A 27,883-nucleotide genomic window follows, 5' to 3' on the forward strand; every position below is an offset into this window, starting at 1 on the left:
TTGGCTATTTCTTCTGAAGATGTTGGGATCTGGGAACAAAGCTGTTTCTTTCCTGAACACACAATGGATTTTGCTTCTGTGTTGAAGTGAGAATAGCAATGTTTATTGCTCCCAAACATATCATGTGCCCGCTGCTCTCCTATTGGCTGTGTAGAACCAGCAGCTGACACTCCCCATATCATTCTCTGCATACCTCATGGTGAGCTACAACATTGCCAAATGAAATATGGAAGTACGCTACTGGCCTCAGTCTAGACTTCTAACAGAAATGTATGCTATTATTTAGTATTTGGCCAGTTCAATTTTGAGTACATATGGATTCAGGCAAACTCCAGTTTAAACATGGTAGATGTTTATAAAAAGCCCAAATATGCGATATAGATTCTCATAGTTGGCAGCATGATGAAATTTACTGCCTGCTCTGTCCCCTCCCTGCACTCACCATAGTTAGCAACCAGGCTGATTAATACTGACACATGGAAGGCAATATCTTCTAGGTGCTAGTCATATGTAACAACAGCAGCTAATACATAAATAAAAGATCGCAATCATGGGTCAGACCAAATCTCGAACTTTTGCCCGTTCCGTAAGCTAGTGATGTCTGTTGGTAGTATCTCCACAATGAGTCTTTCTGCTGTAATTTATTCTTGCAATGACAATTGCTGTCAGTTCAATGTGATTTATTCTGTTTGTTAGACATTTAACTCTGGGTTAATTTTCTTTCTAGTTTCATCTTAATGTCTCCACCGTGTTCTAAAAGCTGGTGACATTTTTCTCTGGTGGTTTAATACATCAAACAGCAACTGAAGTTCTCATTTGCAACCCACTTATTAAATCATTATAGTTTCTCATAACCAAATAGAATACTGACATGGGTTCAGAATTAAGTCATGGTTTCTGAGGGCAAGATTTTTGCCTTTGAATGTTACCTTTACTTAAAAAGCAGCCTTAATGTACTTATAGAGTGCCCATACATGTACGTGAACTTTTATTGCAAACTTGTTCAAATACAACTAAAGTTTTTAAGTTGATAGAATTTAAAGCTATGGTATTTCATCCTGTGTTTCACAAAAATGTCAGTTTTTAATCAGAGCATTATATTGTTATAGTGCCTAGTTCATAGTTTCTTGCGGATGCCTTGCACTAGCGTGATTGCATAAGGTCACTACTGCATGGAGTGTTCTTGTGAAATGGGAAATCGTGAGCCTATTCAAATGAAAGTATTGTTTGCTAAGCCCTAACCTTTAGGATTCTTCATAATAAATTTGTACAAAACCTCAATAGCCAAAGCTACATCTGTAAATGTAAGACAACCCTTACATTAATCTATTAGTCGATGTAAAAACATTGACCTCAGCAGCAGTAGTTTAATCTGTGAATATAACATGAATCCATATTTTTTGAATGATGATTTTGGGAAAAACCCTTGTCTTATAATCGGATAAATATGGTGCCTAAAAAAAAGTATATTGATACATAGTCAGCATGAGTTTAGAAAATATCCTTCGTGTAAAACACAACTAGCCCATTATTCACATGAAGTAATGAGTGCTTTCAATGGGGATCTCAAATTGATTCTGTATTTCTAGATTTCCAACGCTATTCCTCAAAAGCGGCTTCTAACCAAACTGCATGCCTATGGAGTATCGTCTCAGTTGTGGGACTGGATTTAGTTGTGGGACTGGATTTGTGATACCCTGTCAGAAAGGTCACAGTTCACAGTAACTGACGAAAAGTCATTGAGTAAAACAAAATTGATAAGTGGAATTCCCAAAGGTAGTGTTACAGGCCCTGAGCGGCCGTCTTAGTTTGTTTGTAGATGGTGATGTCACTTAACATTTACTAAAATCATGAAAAGTGTGATGTCGTCCACATGAATACTAAAGGAAAACCATTAAATTTTGGTTAGACGATAAATCACACCACTCCAAAGGCTGTCAGTTCAGCTAAATGCCTAGGGATTACAGTCACAAACAGCGTAAATTGGAAAGATCACACAGATAATGTTACAGGGGAGGTGAACCAAAGACTGTTTTTTATTAGCAGAACACTTAGAAGATGGAACAGGTGTACCAGAGACCACCTACACCAATCTTGTCTGTCCTCTTCTGGAATATTGCTGCACATTGTGGGGTCCATATCAGATAGGACTGAAGGAGGACGTATCAAAAGTTTAAAGAAGGGCAGCTCGTTCCCTATTATATTAAAATAGGGGAGAGAGTGCCACAGATATGGTACACGAGTTGGCATGTAATTAATACAAAGGTGTTTTATGTTGCACCGAGATGTTTTCATGAAATTTCAGTTGACAACTTTCTCTTCTGAAAACAAAAATATTTTCTTGCTGCCAGCCTATGTAAGAACAACTAATAATCATAATACAGTAAGAGAAATTGGTACTCACATGGAAAGATGTAACTGTTTGTTTTCCCCGTGCATTGTTCAGAAGTGGAACAGTAGAGAAATAATCCAAATGTTGTTTGATGAACCCTCTGCCGTGCACTTAAGTGAGAATTGCAGAGTATTCATGTAGATGTAGATTTATTTTTATTGAAAGTTAGTTAGTTTTGCCTGTATAAATCTCTAACGATGCAAGTGTGTTATGAATGAGTGTGCATGTGTTTCAATGCTACATCCACATGCTAAACATACTTTAGGCATGCCTTGTATACAATTTGGATAAGACTTTAAGTTCTGGAACACAGATACATGTTAAAGTATTAACCAGTCATGATTTGAAATCAGTCAGTGAAAACCTAATAGCATAAATAACATTACGTAAACTGAATGTACGATTTCTAACCCCATGTCTGCGTGCTTGATTGAATCTAGACAACTTATTTAAATTCAAGGCTTTTAAGAACTACATTAAATACATGGCAAAATAAGATAATTATACCATGCCTTAAACAAAACACTTTCTAATGATTGTAGTGACTTATTATTTTGTCCTTTTATATTCTAAAAAGTGAACAATTACTTAATTTTAACACATGGCTGTATAGCCTATGGGGCATAAAGTAGTATTTTGTTATGTTTTAATGCCTTTACAGAATAATGATCATCTGGCTTCATCAAAAGGTTTGTCCTTAACACCATATATGGCGTATGTTTGTAGAAAGTTATACACACACCCATTGTGAAGGCTCCTTAATTCAAATGTAAATCATTTGCCAACTCTGCATGATTATGAGAACTGTAATTTTTTGTGTAATCTGACTTAAGCACAAGAACATAATTATGCGATAAAGAAATTAAAAACCATTCTTACAGCCAGAGACTAATTTATTTACAACTGTAAATAACGGTGACATTTCACATAATTAAGTGTGTTTAAAAAACATCTGTGCTTCTGTGATAGGTGTAGATTGCATAAGAACACTAAGGTTTCAAGATGATTGAAATGTAAATTCATACATTAGTCCTGCAATCAGTCGGCTTGACTTGTTCACGCACCAATACCTGATAGTTCCTGACAATTTGCAAACAAGTTTTTCAGCACATGCATTGTTGTAACAGTTTGAAACCATTAGTGATTTTTGTATTGTAGGGATGATGGTGTTGTAAATTTCAGCCGTAGTCATATACGCCAATTATCTTTTTCTGTACTCAGGATGTCAAGTGAATGTTAGTTTTTGAAAGACTGAATATCTTTGAGTGCCTTTTTCCTTTTTATAGGTTTCTATCCAGTAGGACAATGCTTGGACTATCCCGTTATTGGAGACTATCGTACTGCTAGGCAGCGTGTCACTACAGAAGAACAGAAAGCAATTGACCACATGAACATTGACATTTATAATGAATTTAGAATAGCTGCAGAAGCTCACCGGCAGGTAGGTGACATATCATACGTAGATTTATTGTATTTTTAGTTACATATGTGACCACAATGCACCAAGACTGCTCCATTTTTTAGCCTTGATAGCAATGAAAATCCTCGGTTGACATTTTTCCATTTAATTGTGTCTTGTAAAGTTATTGTACATTAAATGTAATTAATTACTGAGAAATGCTACTGTTTCAGCCTCTGTGGTCTTCTGTAGATAAAAAATATAAAAAGCCAACATAACTCAACATTTAACCCCCTCCCCCCCCCCCCCCCCCACACACACACACACACACACACACACACACACACACACACAGAGAGAGAGAGAGAGAGAGAGAGAGAGAGAGAGAGATATGTAGGTTGGTTACAATACAAGAAGTCACATATAATTATGTTAGTTTTGTTCACAAATGAGGAAGAGTGTTTGATATACAACAATTTTTGGGTGTATTGTGACAAAACATGTATCTTACTGTCAACAGAAAGTTGTTTTTAACAAGACATAGCCACTGAAAATGTCACTGAAAAAACTGTTCCTCTGAACGCTCACATTGCCCACAAAGAGCAGCAAAACAACTATGCCTTGAAAAAAAAAAGAGACAAAGGATAAAAATTGGTTGATGCTGTAATATTTTTTTAGATAGATATGTGCAGAGTGAAGTAAAAGTGGACCACACATGTTCAGGCTCTTCCAACTAAACTATCATCTGGCTGGTACAGGTACTGTATACAAGTTGTATGAGACAAGCAGTTCTGCATCAGTATCGTGCATACTTCCAGCTTCCAATCAGGTATGGAAGAATATGAAACTTTCTGGCAGATTAAAACTGTGTTCCAGTTCGAGTCTCGGATTAAAACTGTGTTCCAGTTCGAGTCTCGGACTGACACACAGTTTTAACCTGCGAGGAAGTTTCATATCGGCACACACTCTGCAGATCAGGCAAGAAAGAAAGCCCTACTTGGGTTAGCATTGCCCACACGAAAAACATGGAAATGTTGGTGTGACCATGTACTGTGGGAATCTGAATCTTCAGCTGATTCATCATATGCCAGAAAGGGCGATGATTGCACTGATAGGAGAGTAACCTGCCGTGAACATGCAGATGCCACTGGATTGAGAGCGGTGGCGAGAGCCTGCTGCTGTTGCACAAAAACTTGCTGTCGGGCAATGATATGTTGGAGGATTTCTTCCATAAAGACGTTTGTTGGGTGACTCAGCACTGACATGAACACCCGGAGAAAATGTAACCCTCACTTGTCATCAAGTTTGTCATAGCAAGAACAAACAAGAAGTAAAGGTTCTGTGTAGCACTCAATACATTGACTGGACAACAGTAGTACAGATTACAGTATAGGCCGAGCACTCGTTTGCGATTGTGTAAATAACACTGTTTCTTTGGCGGCCCACCAGAGTGTGCCAGGAAGCCTGTGAACTGTACAGAGGGATGATCTCTGAAATTGCGTGCATTGTGAATGAAGGTACATCAGTGATGTCACAGGGCACCATGCTTTTGTGCCATTACAGAGGAAGGTTGTAGGCATGTTTGGGCCAAATTTGAAATTAACGTGAAACAGTGGGAGACAGTTACGGGGTTTCAAAAAAAGTGATCGTTTAATTCTGTTACGCAGTGTAGTTTCATTCAGCAATTTAGATAGTCAGATGTTTTTGCACAACAAATTCTACCAAAAATGATGTGAATTGGTGAGATCTTTAATGCAGCGCGTCAGTCAAACTGCAGGTTTTTGGTGGTTCACACTTATAAAAACAAAAAGTGCCAGATAAAGCACTCGAGCTTCACGGACGCATAAATCGACATGATACCTGCTCGGTTTGCTTTAATTAGCGAATCAGAGCACGGGCCACAAGGCTACATGCAAATATGCTTCTGGCATTAAAACAGAACAGTTAGAATGTTTATTTCAATATTTTTTCAATATGATTTTAACCATTTGTGTATAAAGCTTGTGGTGACAGTGTGACCTGTGGTGTAAACTGGGGTCTACGGTAAGTCAAAATGTGACCAAACATAGTGTTGATTTACATGTTACTTGTGTACTACAAAAAATATGTAGTTTAATTGATGCAGTGCATTAAACACTTCTCAAAAATGTGCCCTATTTCACGTGGGAGGTTGTGCAAGATTGTCAGGAAATGTTGTGTTGGTAACTAAAGCTGTTACTGGAATAGTGGTCATTGGAAGGAGGATGTTTCAGTTTGATGGCCAATTTAGAGCCAGAGGTCTTTACACAGGAAATCAACTGTTAGTTTAAGATTGTACACAATTCTCAGTGTAATGAAGGGGGCGAGAAAAAAAATACAATTTCGCTATTCGATAACAATCGTCTACCAACACTAGTAAACTGCTACATTCATTTTCAACATTTTTAATCAGAAATAGGGAATTATGTGGTATTTCACAAAGACTGCTGATTTTGTGTTATACCACTTAGGGCCAGTGTATAAAGCAATAAGCCTTAGGATAAGATGGAAAACGACCTTAGATCAAGCTTAATCTGGAAATCTGCGTTGTATAGATGTAAGTCACCGAAAATTTGCAATTCAAAGTCGGGTTCAGCTCTGATCATCAGATTATAGTGTAGTGACACTATGATTCATTGCTTTTGTTTTTAGCAGATACCAACTGATATAACAAAAAAAGTTATTAAAATTAAAATGGCAAGTAAATGTGAAACTATGCCATTCCTACGCTGATGACGCTCAAAATACTTTTTTCGGTGTGGAAGTTTTGGTCAAGGAAATTACTGCCTAAAGTGTGTACTTAATGATCAATCTCATAACAGCTCATGGGAGATGACTCATAATTTATGTAATAAGTTCTGAGGCATTTTATACCCACATGGCAGCAGATTAGGAAAGGAAAATTCAGAATATTTGCAGCGAACAATTAAGTATGTGAATTTTGACGGCAGCCAATAATGATTCGTCACCACTTGTATGTGTTCTCTTTCAGCTCAAGTAGCAGTAAATATGCAATTTGTATTAAGTTTTTAACTACCTAACACGTCCTTAAGGTGTGATGACAATTCCACATGCATTGATAAATAGAACATAAGCAAGTACTGTATTTTGGTGTACACTAACCACATACTTGTGCTTCATTCATTTAGATGGCTCAGAGGTTGCATTGTGGACTGCAGTGCAGAAGATCACGTGTTCAAACCCATGTCAATTCTGGAATCTTTTTCTTCCATTTGTTACTACTTTCTCTACTGTATTGGTCGTAAAAATAATTATAACATCATCACCATGCCATTCCATACCATTGAAACCATACCATACTCTCCATTTTCCAAGTGTTCTTGGCTACTGTTGGCCAAAATTCTGTGTGCAATGACCCTATGCGATGTGAATTACATTGTTTCCTTTCATTTACTTTACAAATATCTGAGCATTCAGATTTGTCCACTGAGGATGATGATGACGAGACCAAACGAGCTCCCCGCACATTCCGTGAAAAGGTGAACCTGCTCTTGGAGTTAAGTAACAAGTCATTTAAGCTGAGGTTTCGTGTGGAGAAAAGTATTGTAGAGCAATTGTAACTAAGGCTCTTAGACTATCTGTTGAAACTAACCACTGACTGCAATGTGCATGTTGCTGTTAACCTTAAGATTTTACGCCACAGGAACCTTTCAGATATTGCTTGTTGATCTGTTTAAAGCAGGCATAGCAACAGCTTGCAGAGCTGTCCATAAGGTATTAAACTTATGAGAGAATTAAAGTCAACAGCAACTTCTCTCCATGACTTTACCTTGTTTGTTACAGTGATGTCCCCCCCAGAGAGATCATTATACTGGCCCAACACAACTTCCAGCAGCAAATCTTTCTTGCATTGAGAGAAATTTGATGATCACTCCTTTTTCTGTCCACTTGTTCCCATGGTTATAACATGACACCTTCAAATAAATACTGCATATCTACAATGTATGATAAATATGTGTGGTGGAAGTGCAATAATTGTGTCAGTAGCCGATGTTAGCCATGTTGCAAAGCATGTTGCATGCTACCTAAGATCAAACCTGAACCTACTTAGGTGGAGCCAAGTTTAGCAATATACAATAGATCTGAGTCCTGAACATAGTTCAGTTTCTGATCCAGTGTCAAATTTGATCTCCAGTCAGGGATGTTTATAGAGTCGGCCCTGGAAATTGCAGATTTCTATTTATTTTTCACTGTATCATTTCTGTGAAATTTTCTTGTCTTTACTTGTTATGCATAAATAGGTAGATTGTTCAGTTACATGATTATCAATAAATCACTGGCAACAGTAAAATATCTAAGAGTATCAGTTCATGACCATGGAACTATCATATAAAAGTTTTTATAGGAAAAGTAATTGCCAGGTTGAAATTCATTGAGAGAACAATAAGGAATGCACAAAAGAACTTGACGTACAAAACAATGATTTGGCTGGTTCCTAAGAGTTTTTTTGTTAGTGGGGGACCCTTACAAGATGGGATTAAGAAAAGAGGTAAAGAAGAGTGTTGCATTTTGTCATGGGTTCATTTAGTAAAGACATGAACATTATGGAGATCCTCATCTAACTTCAGTGGCAGATACTGCAAGAGAGTTGTTGCGCATAATGTAGTGATATATTGTGAAAACTCCAAGAATGACATTTCTAAGAAATTGGGCAACATATTACATCCTTCCCCATTCATCTCATGAAACAACTGGGGTGGGAAAAATCAGATCAATTTAAGCTTATTATGAAGGCTTGTATGAAGTTGGCTGTGTGTGTGTGTGTGTGTGTGTGTGTGTGTGTGTGTGAAATTAAGGATGTAGAATGAAGTACAGTCGAATGGTAACAGGCATGTTTATGTCCCAGGAGAGTGTAATGGAAGTGCTGAAAAATTTAAACTTGTGGACATTCAAAAAAGAAATCTAATAGCTCCTAAAAACATCCACAGAAATTTCCAAGAAATGCTTTTGCTTTGGAATTTATGAATAATCTACAGCCCGTTACATATTCCTTCTTGAAGATAAAATTAGTATGACATCTCATAAAGAGGCATGTAACCCTCCTTTCCCACTGTCTAGTGTGTGTGTGTGGGGGGGGGGGGGGGGGTTTAACAGTACTATAAAGGATAATAAAATGTACCGTATACTGAGCACTCTGTAGTGAAGCAGAATCTAGGTGCAGATATGCAGTTACATCAAAATTTCTATGAGAAATCATATTTCTCTCTGTTTGTAGCATATTGTAAAAGTCATAGTGCCAGGTATCCATTATTTGAAGATGACGATCTGCACAAAGGAAGAAAATCGTGCAGATAGTAGAGGCCATTTGTAATTCGATGGCTGTTTCGGAAGGAAATTTGGAACCTGTCAACAGTCGAAGATAATGTGACATTCCATTGTTCAGAGATAGAAATTGATCCCATATGTACTTTGTGATTCCATAAATTTTTGAAGCTCATGTTGGTATGCAATATGAAATATCACCTATATAAACCATTTATCTGAGCCATCACATGTTATTAGTGATTTATGTTTTCAGACCAGAGAATACATTCGGCGGTGGGTGAAACCTGGTATGACAATGATACAAATTTGTGAGGAGCTGGAATCAGTAGCTCGCAAATTAATTCAGGAGAATGGTTTGAAGGCGGGTCTGGCCTTCCCTACTGGATGTTCTCGCAACCATTGTGCAGCTCACTATACACCAAACAGTGGTGATTCTACTGTTTTGTTGTACGATGATGTTACGAAGATAGATTTTGGAACTCACATCAATGGTAAGCAACAAGTTTGTCAAGTGCGACAATCCTATTTATGCAAAAACAGTTTATGACTTTAATTTTGAAAGTAAGTTTTATATTCTTATTTGCATTTAGTCTCATATATCTATCAAATTACTCTGATTTGCCCTAGGAAACACAACAGCACATAATACGTGTAATACTATTATTAACAATACTAAATAAATTCACAAACTCGAGAGGGGATAGTACATTATGCTTGTCGGAAGAGTATAATATTTTCGTTTGTGAAAGTAGTTATTATTATTGTTCTGTTGTTGTTAGTGGTGACTGCAGTAATCATCATATTTGTGAATGTGGAATGGATTGTCAAGCAGGATATATGGTTCACAGTTGATAAAATGCTCCTAAGGGTCTTTCTTGTTGAGACGTTTGCAGCAGTTTTAAAAATTAACATTGCAGCACAAACTGTACAATGCAACTGCCCTACTAACAAATAAACTCACTGGACAAAATATTAGTCGCCCTCCCCCTCCCTCCTGCCCCCCAAGAGCACACCAGTCACTTAGGAGCATTGTAGAAAGCTTAGAAGTGGTATGAACCATCTGCCGCTGGCACGAAGTGTGGCAGTGAAGTGCTGTGTATGTTCTTGTTGGTTGTATCAGATCGGAGCACTAAGATGGGTCGATGTACAGATGCGATATAATGGCAGGAAGTAGCCCTCAGTGAAGTTCCTCGATTTGTCCGTGTGTCAACACAGACTGTCAGACACGTTTACGAGGAATGGTATATGACTGGAAGCCTTGTGGTGTGTTGTAAGGACACTGTGGTCTTAAGAAAGTTTATAGCTGAGATGACTGGAGACGAGTGTCACACCTCATCAGTTACAGTCAATTTCAGGCCCAATAGGAATTGCTGTTGTCAGGAAAAGCAGGTATGTCTCAACTGATTACTGAGCGGACATTACAGAGGGAAGTGCATGCAATGTACCTTTGGAGTCCAGTATGTTACAAAATGCCATTGCTGACAGGGGCACATAAAGCTGAGTGTCTCCTCTGGGTCGAACGATGCGGAAACTGAATGGTAGCTGACTGAAGGCACACAGTGTGGTCTGAAGTGTTGTGTCTTTTCAAATGCGAGGTGTCGAGTGCACTGATGGCTGAATGCAGGCCAGGTGTGGTTTTGAGATATTTTGGGGGTATTTTCTATATTGTAACTTGTTTCCACTCATTCAGATTACTGTGAACGTGAACTGGGATGTTTATTTCAACATTATTGCGGAGCAAATGCAGCCCCTTTTTCTGCGTCTTCATGATGAGTATGATGTAAACATTCCAGTCTTCCAAGATCACAACAGCTCTGCTCATGGGGCTGCACATATACATTCTGCTTTGAGAAACGCTTGCAACACCCTATCACATCTCAGTTGGCCTGCTGAATTACCCATAGGAAATGTGTGGGACTGTTTGGAACAGCGGTCAACATGCCTGGAGTAGTTATTAATGTGATTCTTAAAAAGCATAACTGTTCAGAAACCTCTTTGGAAACCTCTTTATTGTGTATACGGATTGGGTAATAAGTGGATGATACGTTTCATCATTCATACTCTTTTTCTCTCTCATAGCCATATAGTTTCTACTGTCTCATGGTACCCCCACCTATCTTTTTATTCCAAAGATAACATTTTTTAGTTTTTCATAATACCTCAAATTATCATCTGCTGATTTTTTAAATCATTTTTAAAAGCTTTTATTAATTTTTTTAAAAGTTAAACTGAAAGGAGCTGTCGGTGTTCTGGCTGTTATCACCACTGGGCAACTACTACACTTTTGGCATGCAATAGAGGTTCTGCGAGACTACTCCGCTGAGTGAGAATGACATAATACAGCCTTATTACTCTGCTTTCTCCACTTGAGCTGCGGAAACGCAAAAACCATTTAAACGACGTGATCCATGTAGACCTTTGCCATGTCCACAAAAATATTAGAAAAATCAGCTTTAGGACTACGATGAAATTGACAGGAACCAACCAGATTTATAAACATATGTGATGTACATTTCCAAGTAGTATGCAGTGGAATGAAATTTTCACCTATTTCGTACGTGGAAAAAACCTTGTTGGTCAGACAATTTATATACCGTACTGCATGATGACAATGTGAATGTCTACATCTAAATACTCTGCAAGCTACCACATGGTGCATGGCAAAGGCATCATATACCACTGCTGGAGAAGCAACAGCCTCCTCCGGCTCCTCTCATGCGGAAGGGGTGCTTTGTGGCCCTTTCTCCTAATGTCTCCACTAATGCCACGGTGGACACTTGCCAGTGGCTCAAGGAGCCAAAAGCTGCAGGATGAACAGCTTCACAGTCTTCCTCTGTGCCTGAAGCTGCTTCAGAGAAATCTTCCCAGCAAGCCCCTAAAAAGAAGCAACAGAGCAATCAAACTAAGAAGTCTGCTAAGAAACAGGACCCTCTGGTGGCCCCAACACCACCACTCCCTATCAGTTCTGCATCTGAGGATGCAGTGGAGATCTTAGCATCCCCTACGGACCTGGATCTCACTGATGCTTCATCCACCATAGAAATGCCTACAAATAGTCAGAGGCATTAGGTGACCCTGAGGCATAACCTGCCTCCTTGTGGCCTTCATGGCTTCCCAGCCTCACGATAAAGTCATCCTCCAGTGTAATTGCAGCGGTTTTTTCCACCACCTGGCTGAGCTACGGCAACTGTATAGCTTTACAAGTGCTTTCTGCATTGCCACCCAGGAAACCTGGTTCCTGGCAATGCGGACCCCTGCCCTCTGTGGCTATAAGGGATATTACAGGAACTGTAGCAACTATAATAGTGTCAGGTAAAGTTTGTGTCTATGTCCTGAACTCGGTATGCAGTGAACCTGTGCCCGTTCAAACCCCTCTTGAATCTGTAGCTGTCAGGATTTGGATGACACAGGAAATAACTGTCTGCAACGTACATCTACATCTACATCTACATCCATACTCCGCAAGCCACCTGACGGTGTGTGGCGGAGGGTACCTTGAGTACCTCTATCGGTTCTCCCTTCTATTCCAGTCTCGTATTGTTCGTGGAAAGAAGGATTGTCGGTATGCCTCTGTGTGGGCTCTAATCTCTCTGATTTTATCCTCATGGTCTCTTCGCGAGATATACGTAGGAGGGAGCAATATACTGCTTGACTCTTCGGTGAAGGTATGTTCTCGAAACTTTGACAAAAGCCCGTACCGAGCTACTGAGCGTCTCTCCTGCAGAGTCTTCCACTGGAGTTTATCTATCATCTCCGTAACGCTTTCGCGATTACTAAATGATCCTGTAACGAAGCGCGCTGCTCTCCGTTGGATCTTCTCTATGTCTTGTATCAACCCTATCTGGTATGGATCCCACACTGCTGAGCAGTATTCAAGCAGTGGGCGAACAAGCGTACTGTAACCTACTTCCTTTAGATGTTGCAGATGTTGCAGTACCCCTGATTGCATTGGCTGCACTGATTGATCAACTCCCTAAACCTTTCATATTTTGGGAAGATTTTAATGCTCATAACCCCTTGTGGGGTTGCACAGTTCTTACTTTCCGAGACAGAGATGTCGAAAATTTACTGTCACAACTCAACCTCTGCCTCTGAAATACTGAGGCTGCCACACATTTCAGTGTGTCACATGGCATATATTCGGCCATTGATCTCTCGATTTGCAATCCTGGCTTTCTCCCATCTATCCACTGGAGAGCACATGGCGGGCTGTGTGGTAGTGACGACTTCCCATCTTCCTGTCACTGCCCTGGCGTCAGGCCCACAGACACCTGCCCAGATGGGCTTTAAACAAGGTGGACTCGGAAACTTTCTCCTCTGCTGTCACCGTTGAATCTCCCCCATTATGGTAATATCGATGTGGTGGTTCAGCAGGTAACGATGACGATGATCCTTACTGCGGTGGGAAACGTGATCCCTCGTTCTTTACGGTGCCCCCAGCGGAAAACAGTCCCTTGGTGACTGCCGGAAGTTGCTAAGGCAATTAAGGAGCATCGGTGATCTCTGTAGCGGCATAAGTGGCACCCTTCCCTGGAGCACCTCATAGCCTTTAAACGGCTCTGTGCCCGTGTTCAGCAGCTTATCCAAATGTGGAAACAGGAGTGTTGGGAGAGGTACGTGTCGATCATTGGGTGCCATACGCCACCTTCCCAAGTGTGGGCAAAGATCAAATGAGCTTTTGGGTATCAGACCCAAACAGGTGTTCCTGGTGTTAACATAAATGGCATGTTATCTACAGATGCCGAGCACTTTGCTGAGCACATTGCTCGCATCTCTGAGTCGGAGAAATACCCCCCAGCCTTTCCCACTCTCAAACGGCAGAGGGAAGAGAACGTTCTCTCATTCAGTACACGCCACAGTGAACTCTATAATGCCCCATTTACAGAGTGGGAGCTCCTCAGTGCCCTTGCACATTGCCTCGATACAGCTCCTAGGTCCGATCCGATCCATAGTCACATGATTAAACATCTCTCATCTGACTACAAGCAACATCTCCTCATGATCTTCAACTGGGTCTGGTGCGATAGCATCTTTCCATCACACTGGCGGGAGAGCACCACTATACCAGTGCTCAGACCCAACAAAAACCCACGTGATGTGGATAGCTATCGGCCCATCAGCCTCACCAATGTTCATTGTAAGCTGCTGGAACATATGGTGTGTCGGCGGTTGGGTTGGATTCATGTGGCCTACTGGCTCCGTGCCAGGGCGGCTTCCGCCTGGGTCGCTCTACTGCTGATAAACTTGTGTCCCTCGAGTCTGCCATCCGAACAGCCTTTTCCAGACACCAACACCTTGTTGCCATCCTTTTTTATTTATGAAAAATGTATGACACCACCTGGTAACATCATATCCTTGGCACATTATACGAGTGTTGTATTCGAGGCCCACTCCCGATTTTTATCCAGAATTTCCTGTCCCTTTGTTCTTTCTGTGTCCAAGTTGGTGCCTCCCATAGTTCTCTCCCCTCCCCCCCCCCCCCCCCTTTCCATATCCAGGAGAATGGGGTCCCGCAGGGCTCTGTATTGAGTGTATATCTATCATTAGTGGCATTTAACAGTGTAGTAGCAGCAGCTGTCGGGCCTTCCGTCTCACCCTCTCTGTATGCAGACAACTTCTGCATTTCATACTGCTCCACCAGTACTGGTGTTGCTGAGTGGCGCCTACAGGGAGCCATCCACAAGGCGCAGTCATGGTCCCTAGCCCACGGCTTTCAGTTTTCGGCGGCAAAGTCGTGTGTTATGCACTTCTGTCGGTTTCATACCGTTCATCCGGAACCAGAACTTTACCTTACTGATGCTCTCCTCACTGTAGTAGAGACGTATCGATTTTTAGGACTGGTTTTTTCCGCCTGATTGACTGGGCTTACTCACCTTCGTTGTGGAAGTGCTGACAGCACCTCAATGCCTTCCGCTGCCTGAGCAACACCAACTGTGGTGCAGATCACTCTATGCTGCAGCAGCTATACAGAGCCCTTGTTCAATCCCGCCTTGACTATGGGAGTCTGTTTTATGGTTCGATGGCACACTCAGCATTGCATTTACTCAACCTAGTGCACCACTGTGGCGTTAGACTAGCAACGGGAGCTTTTAGGACAAGTCCGGTGACCAGTGGCCTTGAGGAGGCTGGAGTTCCTCCATTGCAGGTCAGGTGTGCACAACTTCTTGCCAGTTACATTGGACACATTCGTAGTTCTCCTGCGCATCCAAATTACCGTCTCCTTTTCCCACCCACGGTGGTTCATCTCCCGCATCAGGGGCCCATGTCAGGGCTTACAATTGCAGTTCGCATCCAATTCCTTCTATCCGTACTGGAGTCCTTGCCTTTACCACAATTTTATTCAGTAGTACTACACTTGTCTTGAGATGGTATGTACAAAATCACACATAAGCACTGAAGGAAAGTATACATTGGTTTGTCAGGCAGAGCTGTGGCAATTAGGCTACCTGAATATAAGGGAAGCTGGAGTTTAAATTGTCATTCTTCAGGTAATCAAGCAGTGTTTTACCCTTACTGTGTGATGGATGCAATGCTGGTTTGTACCAAAATGAGCGGAGGGTAGTAATTTGTTGAATGCATAGTACTGGTCCTCGTACTTCACTGTTGCCAAACTTGGTTGTCTACGACTGGATGCCTGCTTATATATCATCACTGTCTTGTTGACAATACCAGACCAACAACACTGGGATGTGTATCTGTTGTCTGACAATGGCTTAGAAAGCCAAGACAGTTCACAACAAAATATAAAATAAGCATTATTGTGGAACATGAGTACTATATATTTCAGTGTTTAATAGAATGTATGTTTTTTGCTGGTATCCTTGGAGTGGAAACAGCAGTGTTGCATTCCATGTTTTTATCTTGCTATACCCGGATCATACTGCACATTTGTAACTTAGCTGCATGGATGACACCCTCTTCAAACTTCCTACTATGCCTGAACTCATTCTATTTGACACACACACACACACACACACACACACACACACTTGCTCATTCTGCTTCATAGAAAATAAAACAGTCTGTAAGTTTTTATAATATCCATTATTTTATAATGTAGTTTAGGCACTACTTTCAGAGAAATAACATTTTCCAGTCAATTCCCTAATTACTACTGAGAAAAACAACCAGCTCTTGTCCCGAGACATACTGGTTTGAAGATGACATGTGGTTTTGGAACTCGGCATTTTTTTAAGCCCAACTCACTTGGCTCTGTACCTTCATGTCTCCAGTTGTCATAATCCTTCACAATGTGAAAACATCCTAATCACATTTAACATTTCTGAGACCTGCCTGATTTGGCATGCTGAGACACCAATTGGGACTGCACTAAAAGCTGCAGAACTGGAAAAAAATCTTATTGCAATGGCATTCATCCATTATGCCAGAAATTTGATCACAAAAGTTGAGAGGATATTAGGGAAACAGTATATAGTGTACATTCCAACTGCCGTTGAAGACCAGAGCCTGGCTTAGTTCTGTAACCAATGATCTAGGACTACAGAAAACTGGGTTCTGTTGCACTTGTCAGTGCACACAAACCAGTAGTGAAGATGGTAAGGTCCGGGCTGCATAAGCTTTTGTGATGGGCTGGCCTGACTGCAGACCGGGAGAAATGGAAGGAAGCCAATCTTCTACATCCTGACCATTAAGTTCGTCCACAACAATGATAAGATAATGTAGAGTGTCAGTGTTTTAGGTGTGGGTGACCCCTGGCTATCCAATTAAAGTGGACCCTTATGTGTCACCAAAGAGTTGTAACTGAAAATTATGGAGATGCCTTGTGAACTAAAGTGGGAATCACTGGAGAAAAGATGAGGCTCTTTTCGTGGGCCACTATTGAGAAAATTTAGAGAACCAGCATTTTAAGCTGACAGCCAGAATGATTCTACTGCAACCAATCTGCAATTTGTGTAAGAACCATGAAAGTAAGATAAGAGAGAGTAGGGCCCATACAGAAACATATAGACAGTTGTTTTTCCTCGCTCTACTTGCGAGGGGAACAGGAAAGGAAGTAAGGCACCCTCGACTCCACCACACACCATATGGTAGCTTGCAGAGCGTGTTTGTTGATGCAGATGAAAGGTAATGACACCAAAAGCTCCAGTGTATATCTCTAAATGTTTTAGAGTACTGTAAGGCAAATAAATGCTGGAGTTGTCCATTCAAAATCCTTTCAAATAAATCTCTAGTTGGAAGGTTAAGTAACTCTCTCCTGCTTGCCCTCCCCTTTTTTGCAGTCTAATCAAACAATGAGGAGTGCCAAAATTAGGGACTGAGCAAAAATTAATGCAATATCCAATATTTTGTGCAAAGTATGGTTGATGCTACCCAGCTGAGTTCAAAATCCTCATTTGCCAGATAACTTTAAATTCCACATATGTTACAATAATAACAGTATTACTTGGCTCATATATAATTTATGAGGGGAGAAAAATTCTTCAGTTTCATTTTATGTACATGTGCAGGGACTATTAGGCAAAGTCTTTCATGAGTGAGTCTTCTGGTAAAAATATGTCAGCTGTATGTTTGACTTTTTTATGGAATGTTACTACTATGTGCATGAAATTACTCATTGCACAATGGGAGGCATTTTCTGAACTATTTCAGTATCTTACTAACTGGCTTTGAGGTGTTAGTAGTGATAAAAGGATAGAGAGAGAGAGAGAGAGAGAGAGAGAGAGAGAGAGAGAGAGAGAGAACCTTCTCTGTATAGCTCCCATTTGCAAATAAGTCAATCAGAAGATCGAAACTTGTAGTAAATAAAGGATCATTTATCAGAAGCTCTTGGGTGGTGGAAATATAATGTTTTTCAAATATATAAAAGATGTATTTTCTTTAACTCTGTTGCAGGTCGAATAATAGACTGTGCTTTCACATTGACTTTCAATCCAAAATACGATACACTTATTGAAGCTGTACGAGAAGCAACAAATACAGGAATAAGGGTAAGAATCTACTAGTTACAATCAGTAATTACTGGTAATCTTTTGTACAGCACTTTGTTATAGCTGTGTTTGCAGCACTAACCATCTTACAGAAACTCATAGGATTTTGATTTCCTCATAATATCTTTGTCAAAGAGAATAATAATGCCATGTTATCTGAATGTGACAGAAATTATTGAGCGAGAAAATGTGTAGAAAATGAAATTTATAAGAATATAGAAACAAACAATAGAAACTCCAAGTTGGAATAACAGTAATATAAGGAATAGGGTAGATTGCTAATCATCACAAAGATGACCCATTGAGTTGTAGACAAGCACAACTAAAAGACTGTTACTCATGCAGCTATCGGCCAAAGTCTTCCTCAGCAAAGAAAGCATACACAAATTCACACAAGCAGGTGCACCTCACACACACACGGCCACCGTCGGCATCTCCAATTGGAGTTGCTGGTGGCAGTGGCCAAGTGTGTGTGAGTTGTGCTTGCTTGTGTGTATGTTTTCTTTGCTGAGGAAGGCTTTGTCAAATAGCTGCATTTGTAACAGCCTTTTCTTTGTCCCTGTCTGCAACTCAGGGGGTCATATTTACAGCAAGTAGCAATCTATCCTATTCTTTATATTGTTGTTAAAGATATAGAAACATTTTTCACTTGTATTTCCATATTGTTTTGCTGGTTGATTACAAAATATCTACTTTCAAGTAATTTAATTTGCTCTTCCAACACATCATTCAGTCCTGTAATCCTAGTCACAGTGTCTGCTAGTCCGTGTCCCAAATCCACCTCCACACCTATCCACTTCACTAATCTGCTCTCACACCTTCCACTCTGTAATCACTTAGACTCCATCTTCTTTTATTCTTCCCCCACCCCTGTTTCCCAGCTACTCCACCATGTCATTGTGTATCTGCCCTCACCAGAATAATCTCATCTGTGTCAGATTCCTATCTTAATCTTAATATGTAAACATTCCATCATTTTTTAAAAATGTGATTTCTAAATATGTCACCTTCTATTTTGTTTATTTCTATTTCATTACAAGGAGCAGGTGATGATATACTTAAAACAGTTGCTCTGTGTTTGCACCTCTTCTGAATAATATAAAGAAATCAGCTTGAAAATACTACAGGCATACATTAGCAAACTGGCGTTATATTTAATGTTTCATAGTTTGTGGCTGTTTTTAAGTTATATAAATTTGTATATTTGCTAACATTTTTACTTTTTATCTACATCTAATCATGTGCAAGTAATTGGCAGCACAATGGAAATGCAGGATTCACGTGCAGTGCCCATGTTCCTTTCAGACTCCATGCACACCTATTCCCATTTGGACCTCTCCTTCTGCACTGTCCACCTTGCCTCTCATCTCAAGTGGTCCGTTCTCTCTGACATGTGCTTGAGTGACTATTTCCTGTGTGCTATGCTTTTGCTGACACCTACCCCACCTATAGACACACCTAAATGGGAACCTGCCAAGGCTGACTGGAGACTTTACTCCTCCCTGGCGATCTTCATCGAACAACATTTCCCCAGTTTTGATGACCATGTGGACTACCTTGACAGCGTTATCCCTACCGCTGCAGAATGTTCCATTCCTCGCACTTCATCTTTACCTCACTTTGTGCTGATTTGTTGGTGGACTGAGGTGTGCTGTGACGCAATTTGTGCACGGAGACGTGCTCTCAGTGTTTTTAACCATCATCGTATAATGGCAAACTGCATTCATTATAAACAGTTGCGCCTACAGTGCCGTTACATTCTTTGTGATAACAAACAAGCTAGCTGGATTTCATTTACTAGTTCTTTTAACATTTCCACTCTCTCTCTTCTGTTGTGTGAGCCAGCCTCTGATGGCTCTCTGGGGCCAATGTCTATTCCCCAATTTCTGACCTGACCATAGCAGATGTTGTCATGTGCTATCTCCAACAGATTGGGCCACTATTTTGTGGAGATTTTGAGCTCCACCCACAATCACCCTGTGTTCCTCCATGTAAAATAAGAAGAGGAACCTCTGGTGATAATCTGCTCTTCTAAGAATCGTGATTGCTACAGTGCCACTTTTACTATGAGGGGCTAGATCATGCTCTCACTTCATACCGATCCTCTGCCCCCAGGGTCAGGCAGTGTTCACATCCAGATGTTGCATAACCTTTCTCTTGCAGGCAGGCACTTTCTCCTTCATACGTAGAATTGCATCTGAGCAGAGGGCATGTTTTCCTCATGCTGGCATGAAGCCTCTGTCATACCCATACCTAAGCCCGGCAAGGACAAACACCTTCCTTGTAGCTACCACCCAATTTCTCTGACCAGTTTTGTGTTCATGTTGAGGGAATGTATGATTCATGCCCGGCTGTTATGGTGGCTCAACGCTCACAGTTTACTAACCACTGCACAATGTGGATTTCGAGTGCGCCGTTCTGCAGTTGACCGTCTTGTCACTTTTGTCAACCCATGTGATGGAAGGTTTCCTGCGGGAATACCAGACTGGCTCTGTTTTGCGATTTGGAGAAAGCCTATGACACCAGCTAGAGGACTAGTATCCTCCATACACAATATACATGGGGCTTCTGAGGTGGCATTCCCTGTTTTCTTCAGGAATTTTTAAAAGACAGAGTTTCCAAGGTACATGTATATTATGCTTTGTTGGACATCTTTATCCAGGAAAACAGGTTGCCTCAGGGTTCCATCCTGAGCGTCATGCTCTTTGCTATCACCACTAACCCTATTATGGCCTGTCTCCCACTGGGCATCTCTGGCTCTCTATTTGTCGATGATTTTGTGATCTATTGCAGTCTCCATGGACTTGTCTCCTTGAGCAGCGTCTTCAGTGTTGTCTCAACTGCCTTTACTTGTGGAGCATCGACAGTGGCTTTAACTTTTCTGCTGACAAAACTGTTAGTACAAATTTCTGGCTGCACAATTGGTTTCTTCCACCCTCTTTACATCTTGGGCCCATTGCTCTTCTGTTCGTCGAAACTGCGAAATTCCTGGGGCTTATGCATGATAGGAAGGTCGTCCCATGTCTTACCTGGCCGCTCGATGTACGCAGTCCCTCAGTGTCTTAAGTGTCCTCAGCGGTACTTCGTGGGGAGCGGACCAGACCACCTTCCTCTTGCTTGTACTGGTCCCTTGTCCGTTTGAAATTAGACTATGGGTGCTTCATTTATGCATCCATCTTATGCCACCTAAATACAATCCGGCATCGTGGCATCCATTTGGCCATTGGTGCCTTTTACACTAGGGTGGTTGACTCATCATATGCCTACTCCTTTGATGACTCCTTTGATCCCCAGTATGGGGCACATTCCTGATCTCTGTTACCTCCTGGAGTTTGCTTTCGGATATTGCTCTGGCGGCTTAACTGCACGCTACTTGCCACTTTACCAGTGGGTGTGAACCCTTCATCACCATGGCTTCCTGCGCCAGCCCATGTCTGCCTTGGACTTAATTCACTCTCTCTATCATCATAAGTTTCTCGACATTCCCACAGAACTTCGCAATAGTGCCTTAGTGTATACTGATGGCTCTCGGACTAACTGTGGTGTCGGGTGTGACTTCATCATTGGTACCAACGCTTTTCAGTATTGGCTTCTGGAACACTGCTCAGTATTTACAGCAGAGCTCATTGCCCTGTATTATGCCATCCAGCGACACAGGCTTCTAAATTGTGTAATCTGCCCCAACTCTCTCAGTGCCCTTCAGAGCCTCTGTGTGCTGTACACCACTCATCTCTTAGTGCAATGGGTCCAGGAAAGCTTTCACATGCTCACTCTCACTGGAGCTGCTGCGATGGTCTGAAGGGCAATGAGGCCGCTGACACTTCTGCTGAGGCTGCAGTCCTTGAACCTCAGCCCACTAGTTCTTCCATTCCCTCAGATGATCTCTGTAGTGTCCTTTGTCATCAGGTGGTGTCACTTTGGCACCACCACTGGTCTTTCTTTCGTGGGAACAAGCTCTAAGGAATTAAACCTCTCCCAGCAGCTTGGCCAACCTCCTCTTGGGCCTCTTGCTGCGAGGAGATTATTTTAGTGAAGTTGCATATTGGGTACTATCGTTTTAGCCATTGCTATTTGTTAAGTGGTGATTCCCCACCACTTTATGCTCATTGTCGTCAACCGTTGATGGTTTACCATTTCCTGATGGAATGCTCTTTTTTTAACCACTTAAATTCTCATTTAAGTTTCGCCATCTGAGTTATCGGCCGTTTTAGTGAACAACATGCAATCTGCCGAGTGCCTTTTACTTTTTATCCATCATAGCATTTTGGTGAAGGACATTTAATCTTTAGTTCGGGGTCTCTGTGGAGTATTTTATGGATATTTCTCCAAGTCCACGTTTTTAGCTGTATTTCCTTCTGTCAATTGGGCCTGATGTGTTGTTGTTTTTAACTCCTTTTTTTGTCTTCATGTTCTGTATTTCTGACATGGACGTGTATGACCGTAATTGTTTTTGTGCCCTAAAACAAGACAAAACAAATGAAAACAAGGATGGACTTGGCAAAGACCTTCACATCTTCTTCCAGTCCTTGTAATGGTAACGCTTCTTTGTCACCAATCCCTCCAACCGAAGCCAACCTAATCCCAACACTGAACCTTGCCTCTCCCAATTCGTACCACCATCCAACTGTGATCCCTCCCCAAACAGCTGTCTGGTCACCTCCTCGGAATTGCTTACTCCAACTTACCCTCACCAATCCTCCCCAAGTCCATTCCTAAGAACACCAACCTTTCAGCAAAAGAAACGACAGCCATAGGTAGCTTCAAAACATAGCTTGGCTGTTGTGTTGGACTTCTTGGATGTAATTACACTGGCAGAGTTTATAGGTGAAGGAATCAGACAGTTGGCAAAGGCCTTCCACCAGGTAGTCACTGTAGTTCATAATGACAGTAGTGGAACCTTTGTCTGCAGGTGGGATGATCAGGTGAGGATCCGTTTTGAGGCTGTGTATGACTGTTCTTTCTTCTGCTGAAAGATTGGTGTTCTTACAAAGAAATTCTTGGAAGCTGACCCAAGGGTGGTTTTGTGGAGTGGGAGGATTGCAGAGAGAGAGAGAGTGTGTGTGTGTGTGTGTGTGGGGGGGGGGGGGGAGGGGGGGCGTGCGCGCGCCCTTTCTTTTCTGAATAAGGCTTTGGCTGAAAGTGTGGTGTGTAACAGTCTTTTCTTTGTGCCTGTCTTCAGCTCATCACATCATCTTTTCGTAATTGTTCAAAATTAAATGCGGTAACTGTGAAAGGTTTACATTAGACAATCAAGATGAAAATTTACAGTAAGATACAAAGAGCATATAAACAGAAATCAAAACAGCCTCTCTACATTTAGTATGTATCTTCAAGACAAAAAACACTCATCTTCAAGACAATAAACACTCTAGAGTTGATATAAACACTAATCCTACTAGTCTTCATAGTCCCGAAAAAGGAAGCTACATAAGTATCTCGGAGGCAATAGAAATCTACACACATTTTGCAAAAAATCCAAATAACATAATAAATGAACAAACAGAACTCAGAAAGAAAGAAATATTGAGAACATTGATGAAAATCTTGTTGATAAGAGATAATTCAGAATGAAAGCAATCCTATACTTTATGTATGATTGAAATTGATTTCTGTCAAACAAAAAATTTAAAAACAAACCATATCTCTGATACATTGATTGATAATATAATGATCATGTATGAATATTACAAACAAAAGTACATCCTATTTGAAAAACAGCATTTACAATCTTATTAAACAACTGAACTCCTTGTGGCCTTTGTGTCAAAATTCGAAATCTCACACCACTGTCAGTAGTCATACAAAAAAATGTATTGCTTATGAACATAATCTCTATTTTCGCAGAATAGTTCCTGGAACAAACTGATATTGATGGAGAAGGTTGAAGCAAATCAGTTTCTGTAATACGTGAAAGATATATGTTAATTTTGTAGTTGAGAGTAAAACAAAAAATATCTTGTGTTCATAATTTTATCAACAGTCAACAGTTTTATTTTCTCCTCTGATTTGTTATTTACTATTCTAGGCAATGTTTCATTATATCCATATATAATTGTTGCTCCAGTCAGTTATATTTGTGCAGTTAATAAATTCAGTTTTGTAGTGTAATAACCTCAGACTCTGCTTCATGATTTTTCCCATCATATATGCTCTGTTCGGATCAGAATGTAAAACACTGTGTGTCAGAACATCTACTTTCCACTGGATTAAAGTTAAATCTGCCATTTAACTAGCAGAACATTCAATTCGAGCAGTTATTTTAAAACTTTATAACATGCAACCATAGTTGTCATTTGTAGTAATATGCTATTTACTTTATACTTTTAAATCAAGTAGTGAAGAATGACATATAGTAACATTGCACCATATCAGAGAAACTGCGCTGCTGCATTATAATACTTCCAATAGGGTTAAGATAAGTCATTAAAAATTTTCAGTGGTGACATTTCTTAAGTGGTTTCGATAAATTTTATAGTTATTTTTTACTCCTAGAAAAAGTTTTGTAAATGATCATTTTAGTTTTCCTGAAATTGTTTCCACAAAACAAATATAGGTACACGTAATACGAAAAATGACAACTGCAATGGGAAGCAGTTTGCAAAATGATGAATGCTTAAAGTCCTGAAAATAATTTATATCACCTGTCCATGATAAGAGGACAATAAATTTACTGTACTCCACCACACTGGTCAAAACATGTATCAGTCATTTATTTACAGTAGGCAAAAAAGTTATAGAGCATCCTCCTCATAACCTGGATCTACGACATGTGAATTTGTTGTACTCTGGTAGAACAGCGATTGTTTCTGTAAAGGAACAGCTTTGGTAGGTGTATAGTGGTGCATGTGCCAAGATCTTTGAAACAATTGGGAAGGAAAACAAGTTTTGGTGACTGTGTTTCGAAGTTAAAGGAAGTGAGCTCAGTTCGATGTCCTGTTGACCTTGAGGTTGTAAAGGATGGAAATTTTGACGAGATGCACTGAGTGTAGTGAAAATTATTTTACATAAGTGCGGCAGCATTGCAAAAGTTAACTGTAATTTTTTGTAATGTTGCCACTGCTCACCCTGTCCTCTTTTTTTGGTGTTTTCATTATTTGCATGAGAGGAGGAGATTGTTGAAAGACAAACATATAGAAACTACTGCAATAAGTTGATGGAAGCATCAATCTCATTATTCTCAATTGCTTTACCTGTATTTCTCAGAGTATTAAATAAATGGCCCTGATAACAAATTCACATCGGTGACATTTAAAATGTGTGGAAGGGAGTATCTTGCATGTAAGACTGTGTGTTAATTGAATTGTCGGTTTCAGAATTGTTAGTATTTGGACATGATGCTACAGGATGAATGTTCCTCGTCTAACATTGATTTTCATTTCATTACAAATCTTCTTTTCCTACACATCTTGGTCATGCAAAAGTATTATAGTTCATAGTGCCTCAAATTTGTTAATGGAAATTTTCTGCAAGTAGTCTTTAAATAATTGGAGAGAGGGTGAAGAAATAATTTTTTTTTTTTACAAGCTGGAAATTTTTATTAGTAATAGGAAAAGACCAGATTGGGAGTGGTTGTCACTCATATTTTTCAGGTGCACAGTACCAATTTTTCAACATATTTTTGTGTACTGAGAAGTCTCATGTTGTTTGCAGTTGCTAGATTTATGTAGAATACTATGTGATTATTGCTATATCACTTTTTTAATTTAATGACATTCCACATGGTTTTCTTGACAAGCTTCAAAATATTTTTCAGTGTGCCGGTATTGATGTTCCACTTTGTGATGTTGGTGCAGAGATCCAGGAAGTGATGGAATCATATGAGGTGGAAATTGATGGCAAAACATATCCAGTAAAATCAATTCGCAATCTTAATGGTCACTCCATATCACAGTACAGTGAGTAATTTATTTTATTGTTATTGCGAACTGCAGTTAATGTTATAATGTTAATATTTTACAGTAAAACACTGATTGTTTTTGTTTCAAGCAAGAATAGGGATAGGCTTGTGTGTTAAATGCAAACAGAGATCAAAACACAGAAATATTTATGTTGGTGTTAGCTGAGATGGAACATACAATCGTAGGTATTGTTTTCTACTAGACTAAAAAAAAAAATCAAGTTATGACTCTCTTCCCCTCATGTGTTTCAATTCAGTTGAATTACATGAATTGTTTTCTGTGCTTTCCTTTTTTTATGTTATTTGTGTTCAAAATGTGTATCAAATATTATAGATCGATATTTGGTAGACAATGGTCAGTTTGACCCCTGCTTTATTATGACTATCGTCCTTGTAAAGTTCTAGTGTGATGAAATGGGATGTCTGTGCTTTCTCTTAGTTAATTTAGAAAAAGACTTGTTGTCCAAACCTAAAATGTGGTCATTTTAAATCTGTTTTTGTTTGTCATCACTCATCACCTGCAAATGGTTTACTACAAAATGCAAGTGGCTTTTATTCCTAACAGAGACATCAACATTAGCATGGAATGTGTGTAAAATGAGAAACCCACTCCCAGGAATTCTCGACAGAACTTCTTCAGAGATGAATTGTTGCACTCTGGACCAGTTAATGAAACATACAAAATCCTTATGTCTGCTACACTTTCTGAGGGAAAAAAAAAAAAAACAATCTGACCTTTTCATGAATTACTGTACCTTTTTTCAGATAGATATTTCCATCATTGCAATCATGATGGGCAATGCTATATGCAGAGAGTAGCTTCAGTCATTTCTCACACTGATGTGGTTTCTTGGCAGACAAAATTTGCTGCAGCGGTGCCACTGTGGCACGGGGCAGCACCAGAGCGATGGCAGTGCTATTTCAACAAGTGCAGTGAAATTTGCAGTAGCAGCTTCAAGCTTGAAGACTTTGTACATTTCAAAGCAAAATATTGTATGCAATTAGGGGTAATAGTACGTCATTTGACAATGAATGGGCTCTTCTGATTTGCTGCTCAGCAGAATATTTTTGTCGCTAATAATGTGGTTGAGTTTTAAACTGCCTTTTATTAAATTATTGTACTTTTATTTTTATTTATTAATCAGTTTCGTGGCCCCTGAATTTGAAAGTGAAATCTGTTCCTACTTATTGGCCTCACTTTTCTTGACACATTACCTTCCATCTAAGTCCTTGGAAAAAAGGCACTTTATATTTTCTGATTGGACTTGCAGATGTAAATGTTGAAACATAATAGCATTGTTTACTAGGAATTATTATACAGGACCCTTATTTTGGCACCAGTCTGTCTTGAGAGTTGAGAGTGTGACAGTGAGTGAAGATGACCATAGTGGTGAGTGTGCAGAGGACAGAAGTGCATTGACCAAGTATTTCAGAACCCCTGCTGTGTGCTGAGACAGACAGGATCACAATTGTAGAGAACAATGGCGTACTAGGAATGAATTATTGCATGTATAGGAGAATTAATATTTTGAACTGTACTAGAAAGTGAATAAAGGAGGAAGGATGGACTCATTTATATGAGAGATGTTTCAGTCTCAAAAACAGTAGTACCACTTAAGAGGCTACCAATTAATGCCGAAGACTTTTTTCAGAAAAACAAGTTGGTGATGCATGACTTAAATTAAAAAAAAAAAATAAAAGTACTAAAAATGTATGCTAACACCACAAGTTTAAATAGATGAGAAACCTCTGTGACACACAACTGAGGTGGACAGAGTGAACAATGGCAAACTGTATGAAAATCCAAAAACACAATTCAAATGTGAAGCCAAGGATCATCAACAGCATACAAACGAAGCCTGAATAAAATACTGAGAGAAATAACCAAGAGCAAGCAGGTTACTGTTTTTGAATAATAATGTTGGTGACACTTCGGACACACC

General features: G+C 40.0%; 1 protein-coding gene across 1 annotated transcript in view; it reads left to right on the forward strand.

Annotated features, from left to right (window-relative positions):
• LOC126183659 (methionine aminopeptidase 2-like) overlaps positions 1–27,883 on the forward strand; it is a 128,725-nt gene that overhangs the window by 71,359 nt on the left and 29,483 nt on the right. Inside the window, exons 4-7 of the mRNA XM_049925804.1 lie at positions 3,679–3,833; positions 9,349–9,586; positions 17,949–18,043; positions 25,797–25,938. Coding sequence (XP_049781761.1) covers positions 3,679–3,833; positions 9,349–9,586; positions 17,949–18,043; positions 25,797–25,938 — 630 coding nt within the window. The remainder of the gene's footprint in view (positions 1–3,678; positions 3,834–9,348; positions 9,587–17,948; positions 18,044–25,796; positions 25,939–27,883) is intronic.

This window comes from Schistocerca cancellata, chromosome 4 (assembly GCF_023864275.1).
Source record: "Schistocerca cancellata isolate TAMUIC-IGC-003103 chromosome 4, iqSchCanc2.1, whole genome shotgun sequence".
In the NCBI taxonomy this organism is placed as follows: Eukaryota; Metazoa; Arthropoda; class Insecta; order Orthoptera; family Acrididae; genus Schistocerca; species Schistocerca cancellata.